This window comes from Myxocyprinus asiaticus, chromosome 10, assembly GCF_019703515.2.
Source record: "Myxocyprinus asiaticus isolate MX2 ecotype Aquarium Trade chromosome 10, UBuf_Myxa_2, whole genome shotgun sequence".
NCBI lineage: Eukaryota > Metazoa > Chordata > Actinopteri > Cypriniformes > Catostomidae > Myxocyprinus > Myxocyprinus asiaticus.
This window is the reverse complement of record NC_059353.1, coordinates 33,256,443-33,278,214: the sequence shown is the minus strand read 5'-3', so window position 1 is coordinate 33,278,214 and position 21,772 is coordinate 33,256,443. Positions and strand designations below refer to the sequence as shown.

The 21,772-nt window shown below is 39.5% G+C and overlaps 1 protein-coding gene across 5 annotated transcripts; it reads right to left on the bottom strand.

Annotated features, from left to right (window-relative positions):
- Positions 1 to 1,172: 1,172 nt before the first annotated feature.
- On the bottom strand, positions 1,173 to 21,654 carry LOC127447474 (ankyrin repeat domain-containing protein 50-like). 5 transcript variants are annotated; one of them, XM_051709372.1, is made up of 8 exons: positions 21,506 to 21,634; positions 14,559 to 14,657; positions 13,463 to 13,729; positions 13,047 to 13,152; positions 12,434 to 12,927; positions 7,527 to 7,774; positions 3,193 to 6,816; positions 1,173 to 2,948 (listed from the first exon to the last, which is right to left on the bottom strand). In XM_051709372.1, the coding sequence occupies exons 5-7, from the start codon at positions 12,901 to 12,903 to the stop codon at positions 3,194 to 3,196; spliced, it is 4,341 nt and encodes a 1,446-aa protein (XP_051565332.1). In that variant the 5' UTR covers positions 12,904 to 12,927; positions 13,047 to 13,152; positions 13,463 to 13,729; positions 14,559 to 14,657; positions 21,506 to 21,634; the 3' UTR covers positions 1,173 to 2,948; position 3,193. The 5 variants fall into 5 exon arrangements, with proteins under 5 accessions (XP_051565332.1, XP_051565331.1, XP_051565330.1 ...); XM_051709371.1 differs by having other exon boundaries at positions 12,434 to 13,152; XM_051709370.1 differs by lacking the exon at positions 13,047 to 13,152 and having other exon boundaries at positions 12,434 to 13,046.
- Positions 21,655 to 21,772: the final 118 nt, after the last annotated feature.

Sequence of the window (21,772 nt, the reverse complement as noted above, 5' to 3'; positions counted from 1 at the left end):
TATAAAAGAACTGTGTGCAAGTTGTCCTTCATTATAGAGGAATTCCTGAGTTTGCAGTTTGTCTACAAACCCCAAACCACATCAGCACAAACAGGGTAAAGACTAGTTATGTCTTGGAATTAAAAAATAAAAATGAAAGAACAAAGATAACAAACTTCCAAAGTAGAAATAACATGCCTCTAAATGTCTCGGCATTTTGAGAAATTAACATGTCTCAGAAAGGGAGTTCAAAATTGATCTTAATGACATGATGAAACTCTTGATATTAGAATTTATGAGGCCTAGCCTGTTGTAACAGTAACAGTTTTGCCACATTTTCAAGCATCTGTATGTAGCTGCATTTTTGGGTTGTGCTCCTTGTGCAAACTATGATAATGTGGTTATAGATTAGTAAGCATTAAAACTGAGCTTTTCTTTTAATGACACAGGTCTGGAAAACAGAGTATATCTGTGTGTTTTGAATGTCTGATGAAATTTACCATTGTTATAAGTATGAATGGTGTGTGAATCTGTGGCTTTGTGTGCAACAACACTGTCATTTTTCCAGCTGTTTGCTTTGAGGGCATTTAGAATATGGAAGTAGCAAGAACATTTTAGAGGGGCAATTAAAAAAAACACACAGGGAATGATGAGTGTGTACATTATAGAGAGACAAAAAAGAAAAGAAAAACAAGTCTTAAACAGCAGAGGATGTACAAACTAGGAAAAAGCTAATTTAAGGATGTGACATTTTTTACACTTTGAGCATGAAAGAAATATACACCCCAACAAACGAACAGGGACAGAAAACATCTAAATTCTCTAAAGACCCAAGATCTACTTAAAGTTCTGGATTAGGTATAGTTCAGCCCAAAAGTGTCTGCCATTTACTCACCTTCTTGTCCTTTTGAAAGCTAAATAATAAAAAAAATTCCTTCTGTGGACCATATGAGGTATTTTGCTGAATGTTTCAGCTGCTCTTTTCCTTCAATGAAAAGTGGTTGACCATTCAGACTCTCAAGCTCCAAAAATAACAAAAAGTACCAAAAAAGTAGTCCATACGACTAGTGTGCTAAATTCTGTGAAGTCTCTAAAGTCTTGACAATCTGAACTGCCAGCCACTTTCGTTGTATGGAGAAGAGCAGCATGGACATTCTGATAATACAAAAAAAAAAAAAAAAAAAAAAAAAAGTTTATCATTCCTATACACTGCAGAACAATGCACAAAAAATGTGGCTAAATATTTTCTTTTGCGTTTTCATGCAAGAAATGGATGCATGTATCCAACAATATGTAAAGTGAATAATTGACAGACATTTAAAGTATACCTTTAAGCTGTTCCCATGATTTTAATGAAACTGTGTTTTAATAATAACATAGCAAAACACATACCTGAAATGTTAATAAAGCACAAATGTGAGTAAAGTAAACTTATAGTACATACAAACTAGCTCTTATATGTCTGAGTGATGCTATATGATCTGCTGCAAGCAAACTAAAAAGCACATATTCATATAATTAACCAGGAAAGTTTAATCATAAACATTGTTTTAATTAGTGCATCTCAATAAAATGTAACATACAAAATAGTATAAACATGATAAATTACCTATGGTGAAGTGTTAAATTCACATCACTCTCTCCCATCTCGTTTCCTAGAAGGTTTTTGTGACCACGGTTTTTAATCCTTCTACTCAACTCTACTTCACACATACCTTCCTTTCTCAATACCTTTTTGTGTTTTGCTTCTCAAACAGTAACTTCTTACTCTCTTCGTCCCATCGTCCCAAACTGGCAATTTAAAATCTTAAATCTGCCTGGCTGATAGGTAAATGATTCACTGTTGACAAAACAGAATGTGTGAATGAAAAACTCAAGCTCCTGGTAAATTTAAGATGCATTTCCATCATCAGGGCAAATTATGCTGACCATGGTAAAGGCATCAGTAGCATTTCCATCAGAACGCGGTTTGGTACAGTTTGATAAACACGGTTAGCTAACAGTACTCAGAAGAACCATGCTGGATCAAACAGCTTTAGTGACATAGCGACACACGATTGGTCACTTATTTTCAGTCTTATCCTAATTTTGCAGCACCACAATGGAAAAATAAACCATTACCATGTCAACATACAGAACAGCACAATTCAGCAACAGATGATGGAACAGATGTAAAAGAGTAGTAAGATATATGCAGATCCAAAAAACAAATAGTCCATCAAATTTTGCACATCTTTAAAAGACACAAACTTTACTGACGACTTCAAGTCATCAAAAAACATCTGGCATACAAAGCCACAAAGCAACAGTGGCAGTTCGACTTTGTAGTGGTATCCATGGGTGTGCTTTTGAAGAAGCCCTTTTTGACCAGCAAGTCTGATCCTGGGTACTTCTGTACTTATTTTACCATAGAGGTGTTTACAGTTTGGCCGCATTCTTATTAGCTCTTACTTTTCGTCAATATAAAATGAAGGTGCAATTTCTTTCCATTACCTGGCACTTTTGAACCACATTGTGTGTATGACACTGAAAAAATGAATAGCTGTGCTGTCTATAACAATTTAGTAATGTCTTTCATTGAAAATCCCTGGGGTACAAGTATGGTGACTTTTGCAAATGCACAGTAACAACAGAGGACATATTTATAAGTGTCCACCTGAAAGTAAATATATTTTCCTGTTATTGTATGTGTGAGTATGAGAGAGTGACAGCTGCTCTCTCTTATGATGGGATAAAGAGGGAAAGCTCTGGAATGTACACAGCTTGATCCTTTGAATTCAAGTCCTCCAGGCTCTCTCTGTCTCTCCTCTCCTTTTGTGCTTTGGGGTCAATGGGTTAGAGAGAGGTGGAAGTCAGTGTGTTATGACTCTCATTTGCCATCCAACTCTACTCTCAACAATTCCCACACACAGTGCAGTGATTGCCCATACAACCCTCATCTCCTTGAAGTCCTAAATGTCCAGATTTTCCTACAACAGACAGAGTTGTCATTAGCATTCCTGACATTCCAAGAGCAGATCATAAAGACTGCAGCTCAAAGCACATTGTACTTCACTTCCATCTGGCATATCTGACAACTCCCTGACAGGCAACATATATGCATACTATACATCCAAATATGTAAATTATAAAATAATTAAAATACTTTAAATGTACATGAAAAATAACAAATGTAATGTTCTTCTATATCAGAAACTTCAGTTAATGTCTCACCTCAGAGAGGTGTTTCTCGCTTGTAAAGTGCTGCACTGGTTGGCCCTTCAAACTGCAGCTTAATTGCCTGTTTGAGATTCAGCTGGGGGTCAGTAGTTGTCATGTTAAACACAGATTTATCAGGTAAGGCTCTATCTGAGGAAATAGCTGAAAGGTCAGTGGTTGGAGATGTGGATATCTTTTGAATGCTCCCCCAATTATCTCTTTGTGCATGGGATTGAAGTTGAAGAGGTGGATACCCTAAAGGGGGGCTTTCCCTATTTTTTGTCTGTCTAATTGGGCCCTCTTGGTTCGGCATTACTCCTAAGGAAGCCATAACCGAGTTCCATTTTAGGTCTACTCCTCCAGCGTGTTTGAGGCTCTTTTCCATCACATTCTCTATGATGTAATGAGTTTTAGGTTCTAAGAGGTAGTCACCATCCCCTGATGATCCAAGTCCTTTTAAGGGTTTGTCCGTGACCAGCAGTTCATTAAAGATGCACTGTTTGAGTGTGGGACTGCCCTTGGGTGCAGCCTTTTGCTTGTGCCTTGAACCTCTGCCCTGAAGACTGGCAGGATTGGAGCCAGGGTGAGGCAAGGTGGAAGGCCGACTACGGGAACGAGGAAGTGAATGTTGCTGTATCTGCTGGATGAAATTTAGGCTGTCAGCAGGTACAGTCTGTGCTGTGGCAAGGGAGTGACAGGTGGAGGACGAGGTCTGTGAGGCAGGCATGGAGTGGAAACGCTCTGCTGTGGAAGCAGGGGAACAGGAGGCAGAAACAGAGGTCGAGGACGAAGAAGTGGGTGGAACTCCATCGACACCCATCTCTCTTGAACTGAGTGACACCTGGGTTTTTACTGTTGATGAAGGGTAAAAAGTGTTGGGAGCACCACTGGGTGAGAATGGTATGAGGCCTGTAAAGGGCTTTGCTCCATAGCTCTCCAGAAGTTGCACAATAGTAAAATGACCTTGTTTTCCTGCTACTTTTACTGGGCTGCGACCATAACAGTCCACATGGTCTGGTTCTGCACCTCTCTCTAAAAGCATGGCTACAATTTCAGCATGCCCCTCCTGAGCAGCAATGCTAAGTGCTGTGGCACCCTGTTGTTTGCAAGCCAGGTTGACATCGAGACCCTTAGCCCTAAGGAGCAGCCTGCCAGCAGCAGCATGACCCCTCCATGCCACAGAGTGCAAAGGTGTACGACCATCAAGATCTTGTGCATTTGCATCAGCTCCATATTTCAGCAACAGCTCAATACCATCCAGGTCTCCTTGCCAAGCTGCTACATGGAGGGCAGTTCGTCCTTCTACATCTCTCGACCCCAAAGGCACACCACCTTTTTCTACGAGCAGGGTTGCCATATCTAAATGGCCCTCCAGAACTAGCAAATAAAGAAGAGGTCTTCCTTCAGCATCTCGGATATCAGTGTTAGCCCCTCTACGCATCAGTAGCTCTACAATCTCCCTATGCCCCTGCAAAGCAGCTGCACTGATCGCAGAGTGCCCATCATATGCACGATGATCGATGTGCGACTTGCGGTCCAGAAGGAGCCTGACTGTGCTGCAATGCCCTTCTTGTGCTGCCAGAATTAGAGGGCTCCGACCTTCTACATCAAGCTCACCTACACGTGCCATGCTACTTTGCTCTGTCAATATTGCACACACACTTTTGTGGCCCTCACAAGCTGCAGCATGTAATGGTGTCCAGCCCAGGTCATCTTTGTGATTCTCATCCAAACCCCGGTCCAGCAGTGCTCTTACAACTTCAGCACTACCCCTTGCGGCAGCCAAGCAGAGAGCAGTGCGGCCTTCTCCATCAATGCCATCCACTGCTGCCCCCCAGAACAGCAAACGGTTGACTGTGCAAGCATGCCCCATAGCTGCAGCTGCAAGAAGAGGGGTGATAGCAGAGGGATGAGCTCCAGAGCTTTCATCCACATCAGCACCAGCTTCCAAGAGAAGTTCCACCACTTCCTCATGCCCTTCGTACGCAGCCAGTAGTAAAGGGGTCATTCCATCTCTGTCCTTATGTTCTGGATTAGCATCTCTCTCCAGCAGAAGGCTAACAACCTCTCCATGCCCTTGTCCTCCAGTTGCTGATGGCACACATAAGGCAGCAACAGAAAGTGCAGTCCTGCCATCCCCATCTGCAAGATTAACATCAGCACCAGCATCCAGCAGGATCTCCACTGCCTCTTTGTGACCCATGTAGGCTGCAGCTATTAGTGGAGTACGGCCTTCGCGGTCTGAACGGTCTACCTCAGCTCCATGATGAAGAAGGGTTAATAGGATTTCCTCATGCCCACCCCAAGCCGCTGCTCGCAAGGCTGTCCGGCAATCTGAATCACAGCCATCTACCTCTGCCCCTGCTTCCAGAAGCAGCCTTACAGCTTCCTTGTGTCCACCCCATGAAGCAGAGCGCAACGCAGTCCATCCTTCATTGTCTGAATGCTCCAGCAGGGCTAGTGCAACAGGACTTTTGCTCCCTTGCTCCTGGACCCACTCCAGCAACACCTGTAGTACATCCACATGACCTTGTCTGGCAGCCAGTGTTAGAGCTGTCTGTCCCTGGGTGTCTTTCAGCAAAGGGTCTGCCCCACGGCCTAACAGTAATGCAGCTACATCTGCAAGTCCAGCATGAGCTGCAGCTGCTAATAAAGTCCGTCCATCTGATGGATCTGTACGGTTCACACTAACACCACTGTCAAGAAGTGCTTTCACAGAGTCCTCCCTTTGCAATACCTGCCGAACAATCCTGCCTCCTCCCCCGACACAGTGAACATCCACACTAGAGCTCTTGTTTGGAGAACAGGTTGCAGAGTAAATTCCACTTTTCATTAAGAGTTGTAGTACATCTTGCTGAACCAATACAGGTGTTTGAGAAGTATGAGGTGGTGGTGGCACATTAGCAGAACAGTAATTTGTGGCACTACTTAGATTTGGAACCCCAGTCCATAGCAACCACAATGCCAGAAGTGCTGGTTCCCCTATATGGACTCCGCTGTTGACGAGGTGGTGAGCCAGCTGGCAAGTCTCCTCTGTACCTAAACTACTGGCTCGAAAAGAGAGGGACATGGCCAAAGAAAGGTGTCCGTCCTTCACACAACACAGAAACTTCTGTGTACAGTATTTAACATCAGTTAACCATTCTGCAAAGCTACTGTGAAAGAGGAGTTTAGTGCCCCCAGGGCCATCTACAAACAGAGGAGCCAGAGCTGCCATCTGTGACTTAAAGTCTCCGAGCCAAAGGTAGAAATCACGGCTTTTGGCAATAGTGTAGAGCTCATCAGCTGTTAAAAGATTTGGAGATGCCAAAAGGATATTCATTAAAGGCCTGATATAACCAAACAGTCTTCGAGGAAAGAGTCGTTGACAGAGCCAAAGGTAAAGGCCATTCAGTGTGCCCGGAATGTCCCGAATTTCTCTAAGTCCTACTAGACCTTGAGCAACACCATCTAGTACCCGTTCAAGAAACAAGAAGCAACCACCACTTTTGATGTGCAAAAGATTAAGCATTTCAGCAGTCTCTGGTGTAAGCTGTCTTCTTAGAGCCCCATTCTGGTCAAGTCTCCATAGGATATATTGCTGTACATCTCGTACAGTCGCAGGTTTCCTTAAGTCATCCAGACACAACTTCCGAAAACCTATAGCGTAGAGAGGAAAAAGTTGAGATATGGCAGTAGTGTAATAAAAAAAATTAAACAGAAAGACAGAAGAAAATCAATGGCTAAAGCATAATCTAAACCCATTCTTTTCATCTCGTGAGCAGAGGTAAAATATGATGGTCTTTAAGGCTTTTAAGTCAAAATGTTAATGACCTTGCATTCATATTTGTTTAAAAATGAAGAAATATTCACACACTCTTGTGAATCTCTCAACTCTGTACTTCAAATGTCATCCACTAAGAGCTAATGAGCGTGTGGGACCCGGTCATTTAATCTAGAGAAAAACAAAACACTACAAAGCCAAGTAATAAACAAAAACAAATTATTCAAGAAATCTGGAGGATATTTTGATAAATGGACAGAATGCAAGACAGAAAAATTAAGTCATAAGCTTTAACCAAATGTTTGGGTGGGCACACTAGATTTGGGGAACATGACTCGGCCATTACTACATGGATCTGTAAACAGAACATAATGTCCCTGTATACAATCTAAACTAAAATTAGCAACTAAAAAAATAAGATAAGCAATGCACAACACTCCGAAGAAATTAGTAATAACGCTAGTAATCTCACAAAAGAGGCTACATTATGCTAATAGTTAAGTTAAATGCATTTTAATATTAATGAGTGCTTAGTCCTAAATTTATGCCAAGTAGTTTGTGAATCAGGCATTCCCAATGTTTTTACCTGAGAACATCTTGCAAATTGTTTTGCTCTGACGGCGTGCAGAGCAGACCAGGAAGATCCAGTGGGGCAGAAGCTGTATGTGTTTCAGCAGAAGCTCGACAATAGAGGAACTCTGAGTGGCCGCAGCGCCTGATGTCAACCCCTCTCCATCCCCATCACCTCCACAACACCCCAAGTCCAGTGAATCCACCACTATAAACACACTGTGAAGTGGTGTTTTCAAGGACAAGAGGGGCTCTAATACTGCCCTAAAAGAAAAAAAAGAGAAAGAGGTTAAAATGTATTATACAAACATATTATGCATAACTGAAACCAGTGCCACAATAATTTCATACTCGTTAGCCAGAGCTTTGATAGCAAGTGGCTGCTGCCAGTGACTATGTTTACATGGATACCAGAAAATGGGTTATTGCGAGAAAGCGGGTTATTGCGAAAAAGCGGCGTATTGCGAGAAAGAGTTCTTGTTTACATGCACTGTATAAGCGCCGTACTCTTTACTCCCATATACATGCGGCTCGGTCAGTAAACAGCTTTCTCCAGAGCAATGTAATTACCCCACGACGCTTGTGTAAATAAAACCATGGTATCTGAGGAAGACTTCACTATTTTTATTTGCTTCGCTTTATTTCCAGATATTCCAGAGTTGTTGCTGTGTTTGTTTCCTTTACTTTCTATTGCGACCTGCAGCGGAATTGCTTCAATAGTGGGGTTTCCCTTTATGCAAAACTCTAGGATTCCCTCAATGTTTGCATATACATGAATATGAGGGACTGTCAATATTTTACAGTGGTGTTTATAAATGGGTATAGTTTATAGTGAATGTGCTTTTCCCACTGTACTCCCAGAAATGTTTTGTTGACTTGTTGTTGGGCTCCATCCTATGATGTTTGTTATACTCTTCAAAAACCTGTTAGAACGTTGCGTATGTGTTTACATGGCCACATAAACATCTTTTTCCTGGAGAAACCTATGTGTGCTAAACTGCTTTATCTTAATCCCTTAAATGGTGCAAGGAAATCGGCGTCCTCATTTACATGACGTTTCAGAACACTGGTTTCTGCAAAAACTCTGAAATAACCCACTTTCACAAGTGCATGTAACGTGGTCATCGTAAACCACACCGACATCAAGCTTTTAGATATTAAAGAGCACATATTATGGTTTTTAAACATGCCTAATTTTGTTTTAAAGGTCTCATACAATAGATTTACATGCATCCAATGTCAAAAAACACTTTAATTTGCTCATAATTTAAATTGCAGCATTACCTTTTTTTTCCCCAGTGTCAAAAACGACTCGTTCAATGATCCGTTCTAAAAGATTCATTCTAAACTCCTCCTTTCAGAGAGCCTACTCTGCTCTGATTGGTCAGATGTCCCAGTCTGTTGTGATTAGTCTACCGCTTAGTGTAGTGTTTGAGGGTGGGTCAAAGCTGTTTGCGAGCAGCCAATGAAGACCAGAGGCGGGTTTTTTGTTACCAAATTACGTAGGTTAGTACAGGAAATAAGTCTGGAATAACTAACGAATCGTTTCAGGTGTTCAGAATCGGTTCTTTCTTTTGGGAGTCTATAACTCCATTTGTCATGCACTTTGATTTTTGAAACTTTGCAGAATTTTTTACATTTACAAACAGCTATATAACATATTACATGAAAGGTAATATTTGAAAAACCATAATAGGTGCTCTAAGTTAACAACCCTGACCTTATCTGAACCATGGCCTTGATACAAAGTCTTAATTGAATCAGAGAGAGAGTTATAAATAAGAGTAAATATAAATTTACTCACAATTCCAAACCTTTGTGACTTTTTTCTTCTGTAAAACACAAAAGGCAAAAAGTTTGGGCTTGACAGCTTCAGTCACCATTCACTTTAATCGTATGGGAAACAGATGCAATGAAAGCAAATGGTGACTGAGTCTGTCAGTTCCTAACATTCTGTTTACAATCTTGTGTGTTCCACCAAGTCATACAGGTTTGGAACAACATGATGAGGGTAAGTAACTGATGATAGAATTTTCATTTTTAGGTGAACTATCCCTTAAATTCATAAATAGGTGGGTAATGTATTTGGAACAAAAACGAAATTTTCTTTCACATCCATCCAGTGAACACCATTAAGCTCTATTATTCTCATTCATTCTTCTTTTGCTTCATTAAATGTCTTCTGACTTGAGGTGTGGCTGTAGAGGCATAGTGACTCAGTGCTATGGAAGCTCAGTGATTTCCTGTTGCTTCCAGGGCATACCGGCAGACAGTGAGAAGGTGCTACTTCCTTATCAGTCTCATATTCATTTGTGTGTGTTACTATGAGTACTCTTATCACTGACCTGACATTGTATGATTGACTTTTTATCAAACACTTAATCAGATCTCATTAAACAAAATAACAGATTGCTGGACCGGACATACAGATATGAGTGCTTGCTTCTAAACCATATAATACCTCTTGATCATACTTAGTTAAAACTACAGGTAAACTATCAACTGCCAATACATTCAAATACGTAGATGCTGTCCTGTTAATACAGATTATTGTAATCTGTCATTTAGAATTTCTCACCAGTATTTCTTTACAATTACAATTTAGAATAATCACATTCCATTGATAATGAAGATACACACTTTAATTCTTTAATAGTAAAATGTAAACAACAGGTCTAATTTTGTCTATTTTTGTTAAACGATTCAAACTGTTCCTCTCCCACACTCTCGCCATAAAATGTAAAATAATAAATGTGCTGTTTTTTTTAATCAAACAGCATGCCATTACCTTATCTCCACCACGTGGACTCTCATAATTTGATATGGTAACGCCCTTTTAACACAGATCACAGCTTGCAGCGAACAACCCAATTAATGTACTTCCTGTCTCATTATGTCCACAAAGACAGGCTATGAGTAAACTTTGACCCCAGGATTAGTCACGCTAGTTAAAATGGTCAAGCTTTTGTGTTACTATTCAACAGTGAAGTGTTAGCCTATGTTAGATCATGCAGGAGCCTGAGGGAATGCTTGGTGTGACTTTGTTATACTTCAGTTGTGAACAAAAAGGGAGGTTTTATGATTTGGTCATGGTCAGGCAGCTGAATATTACAGGAACTGCAGTCCAGCACGAGTTTAGATAGAATCATTTGCAAGACCTCACTGCCAAAACACATCACAAGGAGTCATAACTTACACTAAGAATGTGCTAAATTGATTTAATTACAATTTAATTATGCTTGCCAGAACATTTAGTGATTTAATCTATTTTTCACAATAATCTTCAAGAAACTTACCAGGGTAAACAATAAAAGCACTATCTGCAGAGTTTATAGAATTGTTGAACAAAAAGTCAAAATTATTTTCTGTGTTAATCGACAGCATGGAACAGACTTAAGGTGTATTTAACCCGGAATAATCCTTTTTGTGTACAGATCTAAATGACACAAATACATGTCCTCATAATATTGTCCTCAAAGTGGAAATCCTTGGTTGTTTGTGTTAAATGAACACTTTACTTGTGGTAATGTTATCTTATGTACATAAGACAGCATGTTAGTAAATACAGAAGGGACTGACTCTCCCATTTCACCTCTAAACTAACCCATCTCACATTCTCTCGCATGGACCAGAAAAAAACATAACAGCAGTTTGTCAGCATGTGTAAGGGAAATGTGGAATGTGGGCCTGTACCTCATCACTGTAAAGGGAAAAACTGAAGCACTAGTGTAAGCAAAGAGCAAACACTAACAGAAGAAAGAAAAAGAGAATGAAAAGAAAGAGTTGTCAGCATGGCGACTTCACCAAGGGACCCAACTCCACAAACTAGGGGCAAATTTATCTGCCTTTGCTGTTTTTTTCCTGAAGGCTGTAAATAACATCATCCATCTGCACTGAATGCTGGACTACAGTGAAAACTCCTGAATAGGCGTCATTATTGTGTTGAGAGGAGTAAATAAATACATATATGTGGCAGAAAAGCAGAACAATGGTCTCTCTTCTGCCTGTAACATAGAGAACGTAAATTCTGACGGGTTTGAGGGGTACCAGACAAAGATGAGCGGGGGGGGGGGGGAGTAGACCAGGAGAAAGTGTTGCAATAAAGATTTATCAGTCACACAAAACATGAGTTAAAGGTTTAATTGATCTTTAACTCCTTGTTAATTTAAAGGGATAGTTCACCTAGAAATGAAAATTGTATCATAATTTCCTCACCCTCATGTTATCTGTGGAAAACAAAAGGAAATGTAAGGAAGAAAGTTAGCCTCAGTCTCCATTCACTTTCACTACATCTTTTTTTTTTTCTCCATACAATGAATATGAATGGTGATTGAAGCGAAACATTCAGCCTAATATCTCCTTTGGTGTTACATGGAAGAAAGCAAGTCATATGGGTTTGGAGCATCATGAAAATGTTCCTTTTGGGTGAACAATCCCTTTAAGAACTTTTCTGGGGCCTGAGACTTTTACATGTTGGAGATAACTTAAGTAGACTCTGTTAGATTAGAATCACAACGTAATGTTTAAGTCATTAAAAGGCCCAGCCGAAGTGTCATTTTCCTTGCACAAACAATGTGAAATACAGAGGAAGTGTGTGATGGAACACAAAATGCAGAGCTCTGTGAAACATCTGGGATTCCTCACAAGAGTACAGAGCAAACATGAAATGCTTAGAGAACTAAAGGCAGACAGAAAACAGTCCAAAGGGACCTAGAATAGAGAGTGAGTTGTTGCAGAGCAGAGGCAACAACATAACAACAACATTAACAAAAATGTAAAAAACAAACAATCAAACAAAAGACTTAAATTTTTATTACAAAAAGAAAGGGAGGCTGTTAACTGTAAAAGGGATAGTTCACCTTACTTAGTAGAGCAAGCCATGTTACATACAGACCATACATTGTATTACATTAATACACCAACCTTTTAAAAGTGTCATCAGGTGCTCTTTGGCAGTGAAGGGGCTCCAGGACAGCAGCAATGGCAGGATTGCTTATCATTTTCACATAGTTTGGTCCGAGAAGTGGGCTCTCCTTCAGCTGTTCAACTAGCCCCAGTACAAATCTCCACACTTCAATACTGCTTGCATCTTCCCGCTGGCAAAAGTGCCAGGCCAGACACCGTGATGCCAAGTCTGCCACCCTGCATGCTTCTGACTGGGGCCAAACCAGCTCTGTGCAGAGGGCCGTCTTACCACTGCCTGGGCCCCCTGTCACTAGCACCCCTGGAGAGGCACGGACCGTTCCTTCCACTCCCTTGGTGGCGTCTCGTGCCTCTAGCCATTTTTGTAGTTTTTCGAGGGCCCATTCACGGCAGTAGAACCGCCGGCCCCGTAACAAGCTGGGTAGCATGCCCCTCATCTGGCACTCTGGAGACGAACAGGGACGAACCATGAGGATGCACCTTCTTCCATAGTCCTACATAGAACAAGTGAAGCAGATACTCTTGGGATCTCCAATGCCTGCACTGCAGTCAGCACAGAAAAAGCAGATGGCTGTGTTGTGCTGCATGCAAATGTTTGGTATTGAAAGGTTACCTGAAACGAAATTGAGAGTCAGAGAGTGTCCTTAGATGACTGTTGACTGCAGGTGTGTTTGTATTTTGCAATGTCAAAGGTAAAGTCATGCTACTAGTTAGAAGCCCTGTAAAACAAAACAAACACAAAGCAAGAGTTAAACAGCTCAGCACAACAGTCTGTCTTGAGGCTTGTTAAAGTCTGTCTATTCCATGTGAGAAGGAAAACTTGAAAGAGAGAGAAGAATGAGAGAGTGTCAGAACATATCTGTCAAACTCCCATGTAAGTGAAAATGTAGCTCGTTTATGCAGGTGAGTCACAGTGCTGACCCATCCCTAAACTTAAATTGTCCTGAGTAATAAAGAAATGCAAGTTTGAGAAAGAGAACGATTGAGAAAGTCAGTTAGCGAAAGAGAAAGAAAACCACAGAATCTTACTTGACAAATACTGTATCTTCTTTTCCCTTTATGTTTTCTCCATGACAATCTGAATTTCACCTCAAATGTTTTTTCACCTTACTCTTCATGTCTTTTTGTTGCTCATTTCTTCCTCCTCACAGGTCTTATGGTTTTTCTGTCCAGGCTGAAATCTCCTCCTCCTTTCGCATACTCTCTCTGGGTCCCAGCTGCTTACCGGTTTTTCTGGTCCTTCATCTCCTCCCCTCCTGCTCCTCAACATGTCATGGCATGAAGTGAAATAGCTGACTGAGAGAGAGAGAGAAAGAGAGCATGAGTAAGGGAGGAGTTAGGATTTGGGGTCAAAGTTTAAACACAGATGCATGATGTCATTTATTGTAGCATTTCTTTCTCTTTCTTTGTCTGTTCACATTCTCTTAAGAGAGTGAGAACTCATGGACATGCTCCAGATCATTGCTCTAAATATACCTCACATGCCTGCAAAATTATGTAGAAGTCATAAAACAATTGAGAATAGCCTCCACTAAGCAGGTAGGAACCTCGTTACAACAAATACAGTACTGTGAGTGTATCTTTTACACAAAACCAAATGTCTAAATCACCAAGTACCTAATGAACAACATATGATGGGGGTGGGGTAGCGTTGTGGTTAAAGATCTAGGCTGCCTGCCCAGAGGTCGCAGGCTCAAACTGTTACGGCAGATCCATGAATCCTCTAACCATTGCGCCCTTGAGGGAGGCAACCAACCCTAGATTGCTCCAGAGGGGACTCTCTCTCTAATTACTGTATTGTGTGTTCCTTTGGGTAAATGAGTCAGATAAATAACAAAATAGCCAAATAATACAGAATATAAGTGTGTGTGCTTTTTAAAGTATGTCAAGAGGATGTGCAAGTGATATGGGACAAAATCGTAAAAATTAAACAACATAATATTGCTTTGAATATTTCTGCTGGTTGTCTAGACTTCTAAACATTTTATATACGTGTTCATTTCCATAATTTCTGAAATTCACTGTGGATTGATGGTTGATGAGTATTAACTTGGGCCACTTTCTAATAAAAAGATATTTAAAGGGATAGTTTACTCAAAAATAAATTCTGTCATTATTTACTCACCTTTATGTCGTTCCAAACCCGTATGACTTTCGTTCTTCAGTTTAAAACAAAAAGATGTTAGGCAGCATGTTAGCTTCTGTCATCATTCACTTTTATTATCTGGAAAAAAAAAAAAAAAGATACAATGTAAGTGAAAGGTGACAGACTAATGCTGCCTTCACGTGCTATCAGAATTATCGTAAATAGGAGTTTCCCACTCGGAAGCATATGAACGAGCCCTCAAGTCATAATTACGACTGGTACGATACCCAAGTTTCTGAGATGGGAGGTCATAAACTTTCATCATGGTAGAGAAAAGTACGGTTTCTGTAGTTTTATTCAATTTTCTAAATATAGCTAACTGCCAGCTGTTTTGGTCATATTCATTTATGTATATAAGCAACCATTTTATGCATGTTGTACATTTTTACACAGTGAAAATAGCTTGTATTTGACTAAAATTCCATTATTGTCAGCAAGCTAACTGAGTAATGTGAATTATGGTGTTAAAATAAAAATTCCTTAAGAAATATGTATGAATTAACCTGGTATCGTCCAAGTTTCCTGTTCTTTCGACAACAAAGCAAACAAAACATTACCACTTCAGAAGTCTGAGGTAGGATAATTCCTATAGCACATTAATGCATCTCTAATTTTTAGTTCCACTGAAGAAAGAAAGCTCTATGGGTTTGGAAGAACATGAAGATGAGTAAATTATACTAGAATCTTCATTTTGTTTGGCCGAACTATCCATTTAAAGGATTAGTTCACCCAAAAATGAAAATTCTGTCATTGTTTACACTGTTTACACACAATAACCCTATATGACTTTCTTTTTCTTAACACAAAGAGAGAAATTGTGAAAAAATCTTCACTGCTCAGTGAAGTCATAAAGTGGCAGTTTATGGCCTCTTCCAGCTTCAAAAGAACAAAAAAAAAGTATAATTCATAAGTTTAATTATACATGAGACTCATGATTGTTATGAAAGCATACGATAAGGTTTGGTGCAAAACAAACTGAAATCTAATGCATTATTAGTGAAAATTTTCACTGACTGTTGATCTCCTGTGTGCGTTCATGACAGGGCATGAGAGCAACAACTCACGCAGCCCCCTTGTGACATTGGGGTGTTTAAGCGAAAACTTGTTTATCTACGCTCAAAAAATTAATTCATTACCTTTACTTAATTTAATTTAAAAAGTTTTAATTAATGCAGTTTCATTAAACCAACATAATTTAGTTGTATTAGGTCAAATCAATGCAATATAGTTAGTTTAACTCAACTTTATTAGATTCATCTAATTTATTTATGTTGGTCCAACTTAATTTTATTAATTCACTAAGGTTTATTTAATTAATTGTCTAATGTTGGTCCAAATTAATAATTTTTTTTAATCGTTAGTATATGCCAGGTGAGCAGCTCTAAGACAGTGAGACTGTTGCACTGTCAGTTTGATAGCAACTTAAAGAACTAAGCAGCATTCAAATTAAAAGTCCATCCTCAACCAAAGCACAAGCACCAGTCTTCACCACAATGGTAACCCCACAAACTCCAGCCAAACAAACACTACTTTTGAAAAATTATAAAATAGAACAGTAAATATGAACAAAACTCATCCTGTTCTTTTATTTTGCTTAAATGTATAAAATAACACTTAGTTTCAACATTTGTTCACACATTCAGTCCCCTGCAAAGCATGCTGGGAAATGGAAATCCCCTGGCCAGTTTCATCAAAGCTACAAATAATATTCATGTAGACCTTACTCAAATGGATTAAGTAAACTTTAATTTTACAGATGTAATTGAATTTAACGTAATGAATTTATGTTAAGACTTAAGTTAAGGAAAATGTTCTAGAATTGTGTTGTTTTAGTCAATTTTAATTAAGTAAATTGAACAACCGGCAAAAAAATTTTTTTCGTGTAAATACAGGTCCTCCACAGCGATAGCGACAACAGAACACAACACAGCTGCACACAAAACAGAACTTACTAAACATGTCTGAAGAGTTTGTAGTCAAAGAACAGATGCATTTCTATGCCCAGCCTTATTTTTTTGAACGGAGTACTCGGAAAACAGAAACATAAAAGACTCCACAAGTAGCCACAGTCACACCGTGTTCTAACCTGACGGCAAACAACACATGATAAACTGTCTATTTTCTATGATAATCAGAGCTTTTGTCCTAACCAGCATTGATGAGCGACGGTACATTCTATCGATTGTTTGTTTTCTATTTTCGGCATTGCGTGGGTAACTCTGTCCGCTGTGAACTGGCACAAAAACTTTTTGTTTTGTCCAAAAACTTTCAAAAAATAAGGCTAGGCATAGAAATGCATAAATTCTTTTAATACAAACTCTTCAGACATGTTTAGTAAGTTCTGTACTCTGATTTGTGAGCAGCTGTGTTCTGTTCTGTTGTCACTATCGCTATGGTGGCCCTGTTTTTAGATAAATAAATGGGTTTTCGCTTGAACACCCCAAAGGGCTGCGTGAACTGTTGCTCTCATGCCCTATCATGAACACGCACGGGAGATCAATGGTCAGTGAACATTTTCACTAAATAATACATCAATAATGTACATTGTATGCTTTCATAACAATAATGAGTCTCATGGAATAATTTATTAGACTTCTGAATTACACTTTTGTGTTCTTTTAAGTATTAAAGATGTAGTCACTATAAACTGCCATTGTATGACATCACTAAGCACAACATGTTTTCACAATTTCTCCCTTTGTGTTAAGGAAAAGAAAGACAGTCATATAGGGTTATAACAACACAGGGGTGAGTAAACAATGACAGAATTTTCATTTTTGGGTGAACTATCCCTTTCCCTAAATAAATACAAATTTACAGGGCACCAGACTGCGACTAAAATGGTCGCAAATGTGTCCAAAAATAACTGATTGCGACAATCATTTAAAATCTAGTCGCCATTGGCGACAGTCGGGTTGTGTGCGTTCATGGTTTCTTAAGATATCATCTTGTGAGTTACTGAATACATCTTTAGAGCGCTCACCAGTGTGTCTCGCACAGCTTTTCACCCATTCTGTTGTGATGACGAGCTCGCTGCACCACACGCAACAACAAACCCAACGTGAGAGAGTCATGAACAAATTGCTCTTTTGAATCTGATCTTTTTCATGAATCACCCAAATCAGATTCACTTTCTCAGCGAATCAGCTGTGAGCTCACAACTGGGAGCGCAGACATTTCAAGATAAGAGTCCCATTTGTATTTTGGGCTTCTTTATAATTAAAAGTCCTGTATTGTGTACCACTTTTTTTTCTTCTGGTAATTATTGATTGGGATTGGAGTGGCACAATAAACTGCATCTGGGATTTAATTCAATTTGCACTCTTGTAGTCACTGTGTCTGGGCCATCCGGAAACTGTAAAGAAAGACTAAGGCAATATTTAAAACAATTTAAATTATAATATATATATATATATATATATATATATAAAACTTTTGACACTTAGGACAATAGACCTTTTTCACAGACTGTGATTACGCGTCTAAATTAAATAGGACATTCCGCCTTATTTAGCAGCGTAAATCTAGCAAACTTTTTTTTTAAATATTGAGTGGAGCTTTATAACATTATTCTTTGTGTTATATTACCCTGGAATTAGTTTAAAAGCCGTGAGGGGGTTTCTATTACAGCTGCTGAGAGAGTGACAGTAAATTTGGCATCTTCTCCCATCTGACTGTCTTAATCCACCGCTCTCTATTTTTCATTTCTTCTGGAAAGATATTCAAAAGTAATAGTGGATTTTTTTCTTTTGCTCTTGGAGCAAATGGATAAGTGAAAATATGATTTGCTGTGGTCTCCCATTCACTCCCATTCACTGCTGTTGAAGTTTACCCTGCAATCATTTACTTCCACGTTCCAAAACCCGGAGCGTGAAAAGGTCTATTGAGGGACTTGTACACAATTATTACACAAGGTGCAAACATTCATTGATGCTCAAGAAAACAACACACTACTATATGCATACTATACTTTATGTAAATATCTGGTATGTAGATTCTGAAGAGCAGTACTAAATAATTGTTTTTAATCTCTTATATTTATGATAAGTTATGTTATGAAAGGGGTGTGAACATTTATGAGACAAAAGGGAATGCAAACTTACGGATCTTCTCAACTATATATACTGTTTATTATACCTCCGATTAATGGGTTATCAGCTGTCTTCCTCTTCTTCGGCTTTCTATCTAAATCGAGCAATTCTGTGAGTTGGCGACTAAAAACAGCCATTTGGATCCTTAATGTTTCAGTTTATGAGCCAATGGCTCCTATGTCATTTTTTAAATCTGGAGCCCTGCTTTAGTCACAGGTTTACCACCTTATATAAAGTATTTAATTATATATTGCCAAGACAGCAAAACTGGACACTACTTACAATGTCTGAGGCTCAAAATGCCTATTACTTTTAATCCCTCACCTGTCTATGATTGCAACTGTGACAAATAATACTTTGCTTCAAATATTTTTCTACCGCATTAAACCGCGTTCGAATAAATAGGTAGATGACATCACATGACACAGAAGTGACAGCACGGTTCTGCCGTTTTATGTACTACAGTGCACAGTATTCAGACCCCTTCATTTTTTTCACATTTTATGTTGCAGCCTTATACTAAAATGCTTTAAATTATTTATTTTTTTCACATCAGTATACACACCATACCCCATAATGACAAAGAAAAAAACAGATTTTTGGCAACTTTGCAAATGTATTAAAAAGAAAAAATGGAAATATCACATTGACATAAGTATTCAGACCCTTAACTCAGTACTTAGTTGAAGCAACTTTGGCAGCGATTACAGCCTCAAGTCTTTTTGGGCATGATGCGACAAGCTTTGGGGATTTTCTGCCATTCTTCTTTGCAGATCCTCTCAAGCTCTGTCAGGTTGGATGGGGACCATCGGTGGACAGCCTTTTTAAGGTCTCTCCAGAGATATTCGCTTGGGTTCAAGTCCGCGCTCTGGCTGGGCCACTCAAGGACATTCACAGAGTTGTCCCCAAGCCATTTTTTGCATTGTCTTGGCTGTGTGCTTAGGGTCAATGTCCTGTTTGAAGGTGAACCTTCGGCCCAGTCTGAGGTCCTGAGTGCTCTGGACCAGGTTTTCATTCAGGATATCTCTGTATTTTGCTGCGTTCTGCTTTCCTTCAACCCTGACCAGTCCCCCAGTCCCCCAGTCCCTGATGCTGAAAAACACCCCCACAGCATGATACTACCACCACGTGTATTGTGCAAGTGATGAGCGAAGCCTGGTTTCCACCAGAAATGACGCTTGGAAATCAGGCCAAACAGTTCAATCTTTGTTTCATCAGACCAGAGAATCGTGTTTCTTTTATGTGTCTTGCACTGAGGAGAGGCTTCTGTCTGGCCACTCTGCCATAAAGCCCAGATTGGTGGAGTGTGGCAGTGATGGTTGTCCTTCTGCAAATTTCTCCCATCTCCACACATGATCTCTGGAGCTCAACCAGAGAGACCATCAGGTCCTTGGTCACCTCTCTTACCAAGGCCGTTCTCCCCCGATTGCTCAGTTTGGGTGGGCAGCCAGCTCTAGGAAGAGTCCTGATTGTTCCAAACTTCTTCCATTTAAGAATTATGGAGGCCACTCTGCTATTGGGAACCTTCGATGCAGCCTAATTATTATTTTTTTTTTTTGTAGCCTTCGCCAGATCTGTGCCTCGACACAATCCTGTCCCTGAGCTCTGCAGGCAGTTCCTTTGACCTCATGGCTTGGTTTTTGCTCTGATATTCATTTTCAGCTGTGAGACCTTAAATAGACAGATGTGTGCCTTTCCAAATCATGTCCAATCAATTGAATTTGCCAAAGGTGGACTCCAATCAAAGTGTAGAAACATCTCAAAGATGATCCAGAGAAATGGGATGCATCTGAGCTAAATTTAAAGTGTCACTGCAAAGGGTCTGAATACTAATGTCAATGTGATATTTCAGCTTTTCTTTTTAATAAATTTGCAAAGTTAAGTATTTGCAAAGAATTATTTTTTTTTTTAATCAAAAATCTGGTTTTTGCTGTGTCATTATGGGGTATGGAGTGTAGGTTGATGTGAAGAAAAAAAAAAGAAATAATTTAAAGCATTTTTGCATAAGGCTGCAACATAACAAAATGTGAAAAAAATGAAGGGGCCTGAATACTTTCTGAATGCATTGTATATCTAAAAAAATTCAAAAAGCATTTTTATAATTCTTTTATAGTTATTACACAATTTTTACAACCTCTTATTAACTGCAAGACTACATGAAGTATTTGTACTTGGAAAAAAAAAATGAATTTATCACTTAAAAACAAAGAAAAAGAACGTACAAGTTTCAACATCTAACACTCCGTTATATTTGTAGCCATATAAATCTTCATATGTTATTTGTCATCCACCCACATACACAGCTAGTTACATTTTGCCTGTTATAAAGAAGATATTACGTTTTCAATTTAATATAAAATAAATTTAGGTCTACATCACATTATAAAAGCTACAAACTTCTAATTACAAATCATTCAGTTGACGTAAAGTAATTTATTAAAGATCCAATCCTCCTAGATTAACCTCTGGTTATGCATCTTGATCAAGGACACAATGGAGATACTTAATCTGACTTTTGGGGGATTTGAACCTACAACCTTTCGGTTACCACCCAGACGTCTAACCATTAGACTACACCAAGCCGTCCAACTAACCAAAACCAACCAAATCAAAATAAGAACACACACTCGTTCCAAATGAAGGCTTTGACCCGTTGCTTCTCAACTCTAAACACGGCTTCCAAGTAGTCACGTGACTCTGTTGAGCAGGTTACAGGTGTCGCATCTTCATCATTCTGACGCCCACCGGAACGATAATCATTCTACACAAACAGACGCATTTGAATCCATCATAATACGTTGATGCAATTCGAATCACGTGCTCATTTGAACTAACCTCGTAAAAGCTTTAGCATGTCAACACATCCACGCGCGTCCACTGTCTTCCGCCACGGCTCATCTCGGGGCGAATCCTCGTTCTCCGATGCTCCGATTTCGTGCAGTGGTGATATGCTGAATTTGGTTGCACGAGGCGGGATGTTATTCTTTGTCGTTTCCGTCAACAATTCCTGACGTTTTGAACAAACACAAATCGCTTAACGTGTTCAGCCCTCCAAGATAGAGCAGATCACGGACAGCAGCAGTACGTCACGGAAGTCTCTTG

Bases quoted from the DNA above. Each gene is read 5' to 3' on its own strand.
- LOC127447474 (XM_051709374.1), bottom strand. From the start codon at position 12,903: ATGGTTCGTCCCTGTTCGTCTCCAGAGTGCCAGATGAGGGGCATGCTA. The intron at 7,775-12,433 runs GTTGGTGTATTA...TTTTTCTTTTAG, and splicing joins CCTGATGACACTTTTAAAAG to GGCAGTATTAGAGCCCCTCT. The intron at 6,817-7,526 runs GTAAAAACATTG...TCTACGCTATAG, and splicing joins AATTTGCAAGATGTTCTCAG to GTTTTCGGAAGTTGTGTCTG.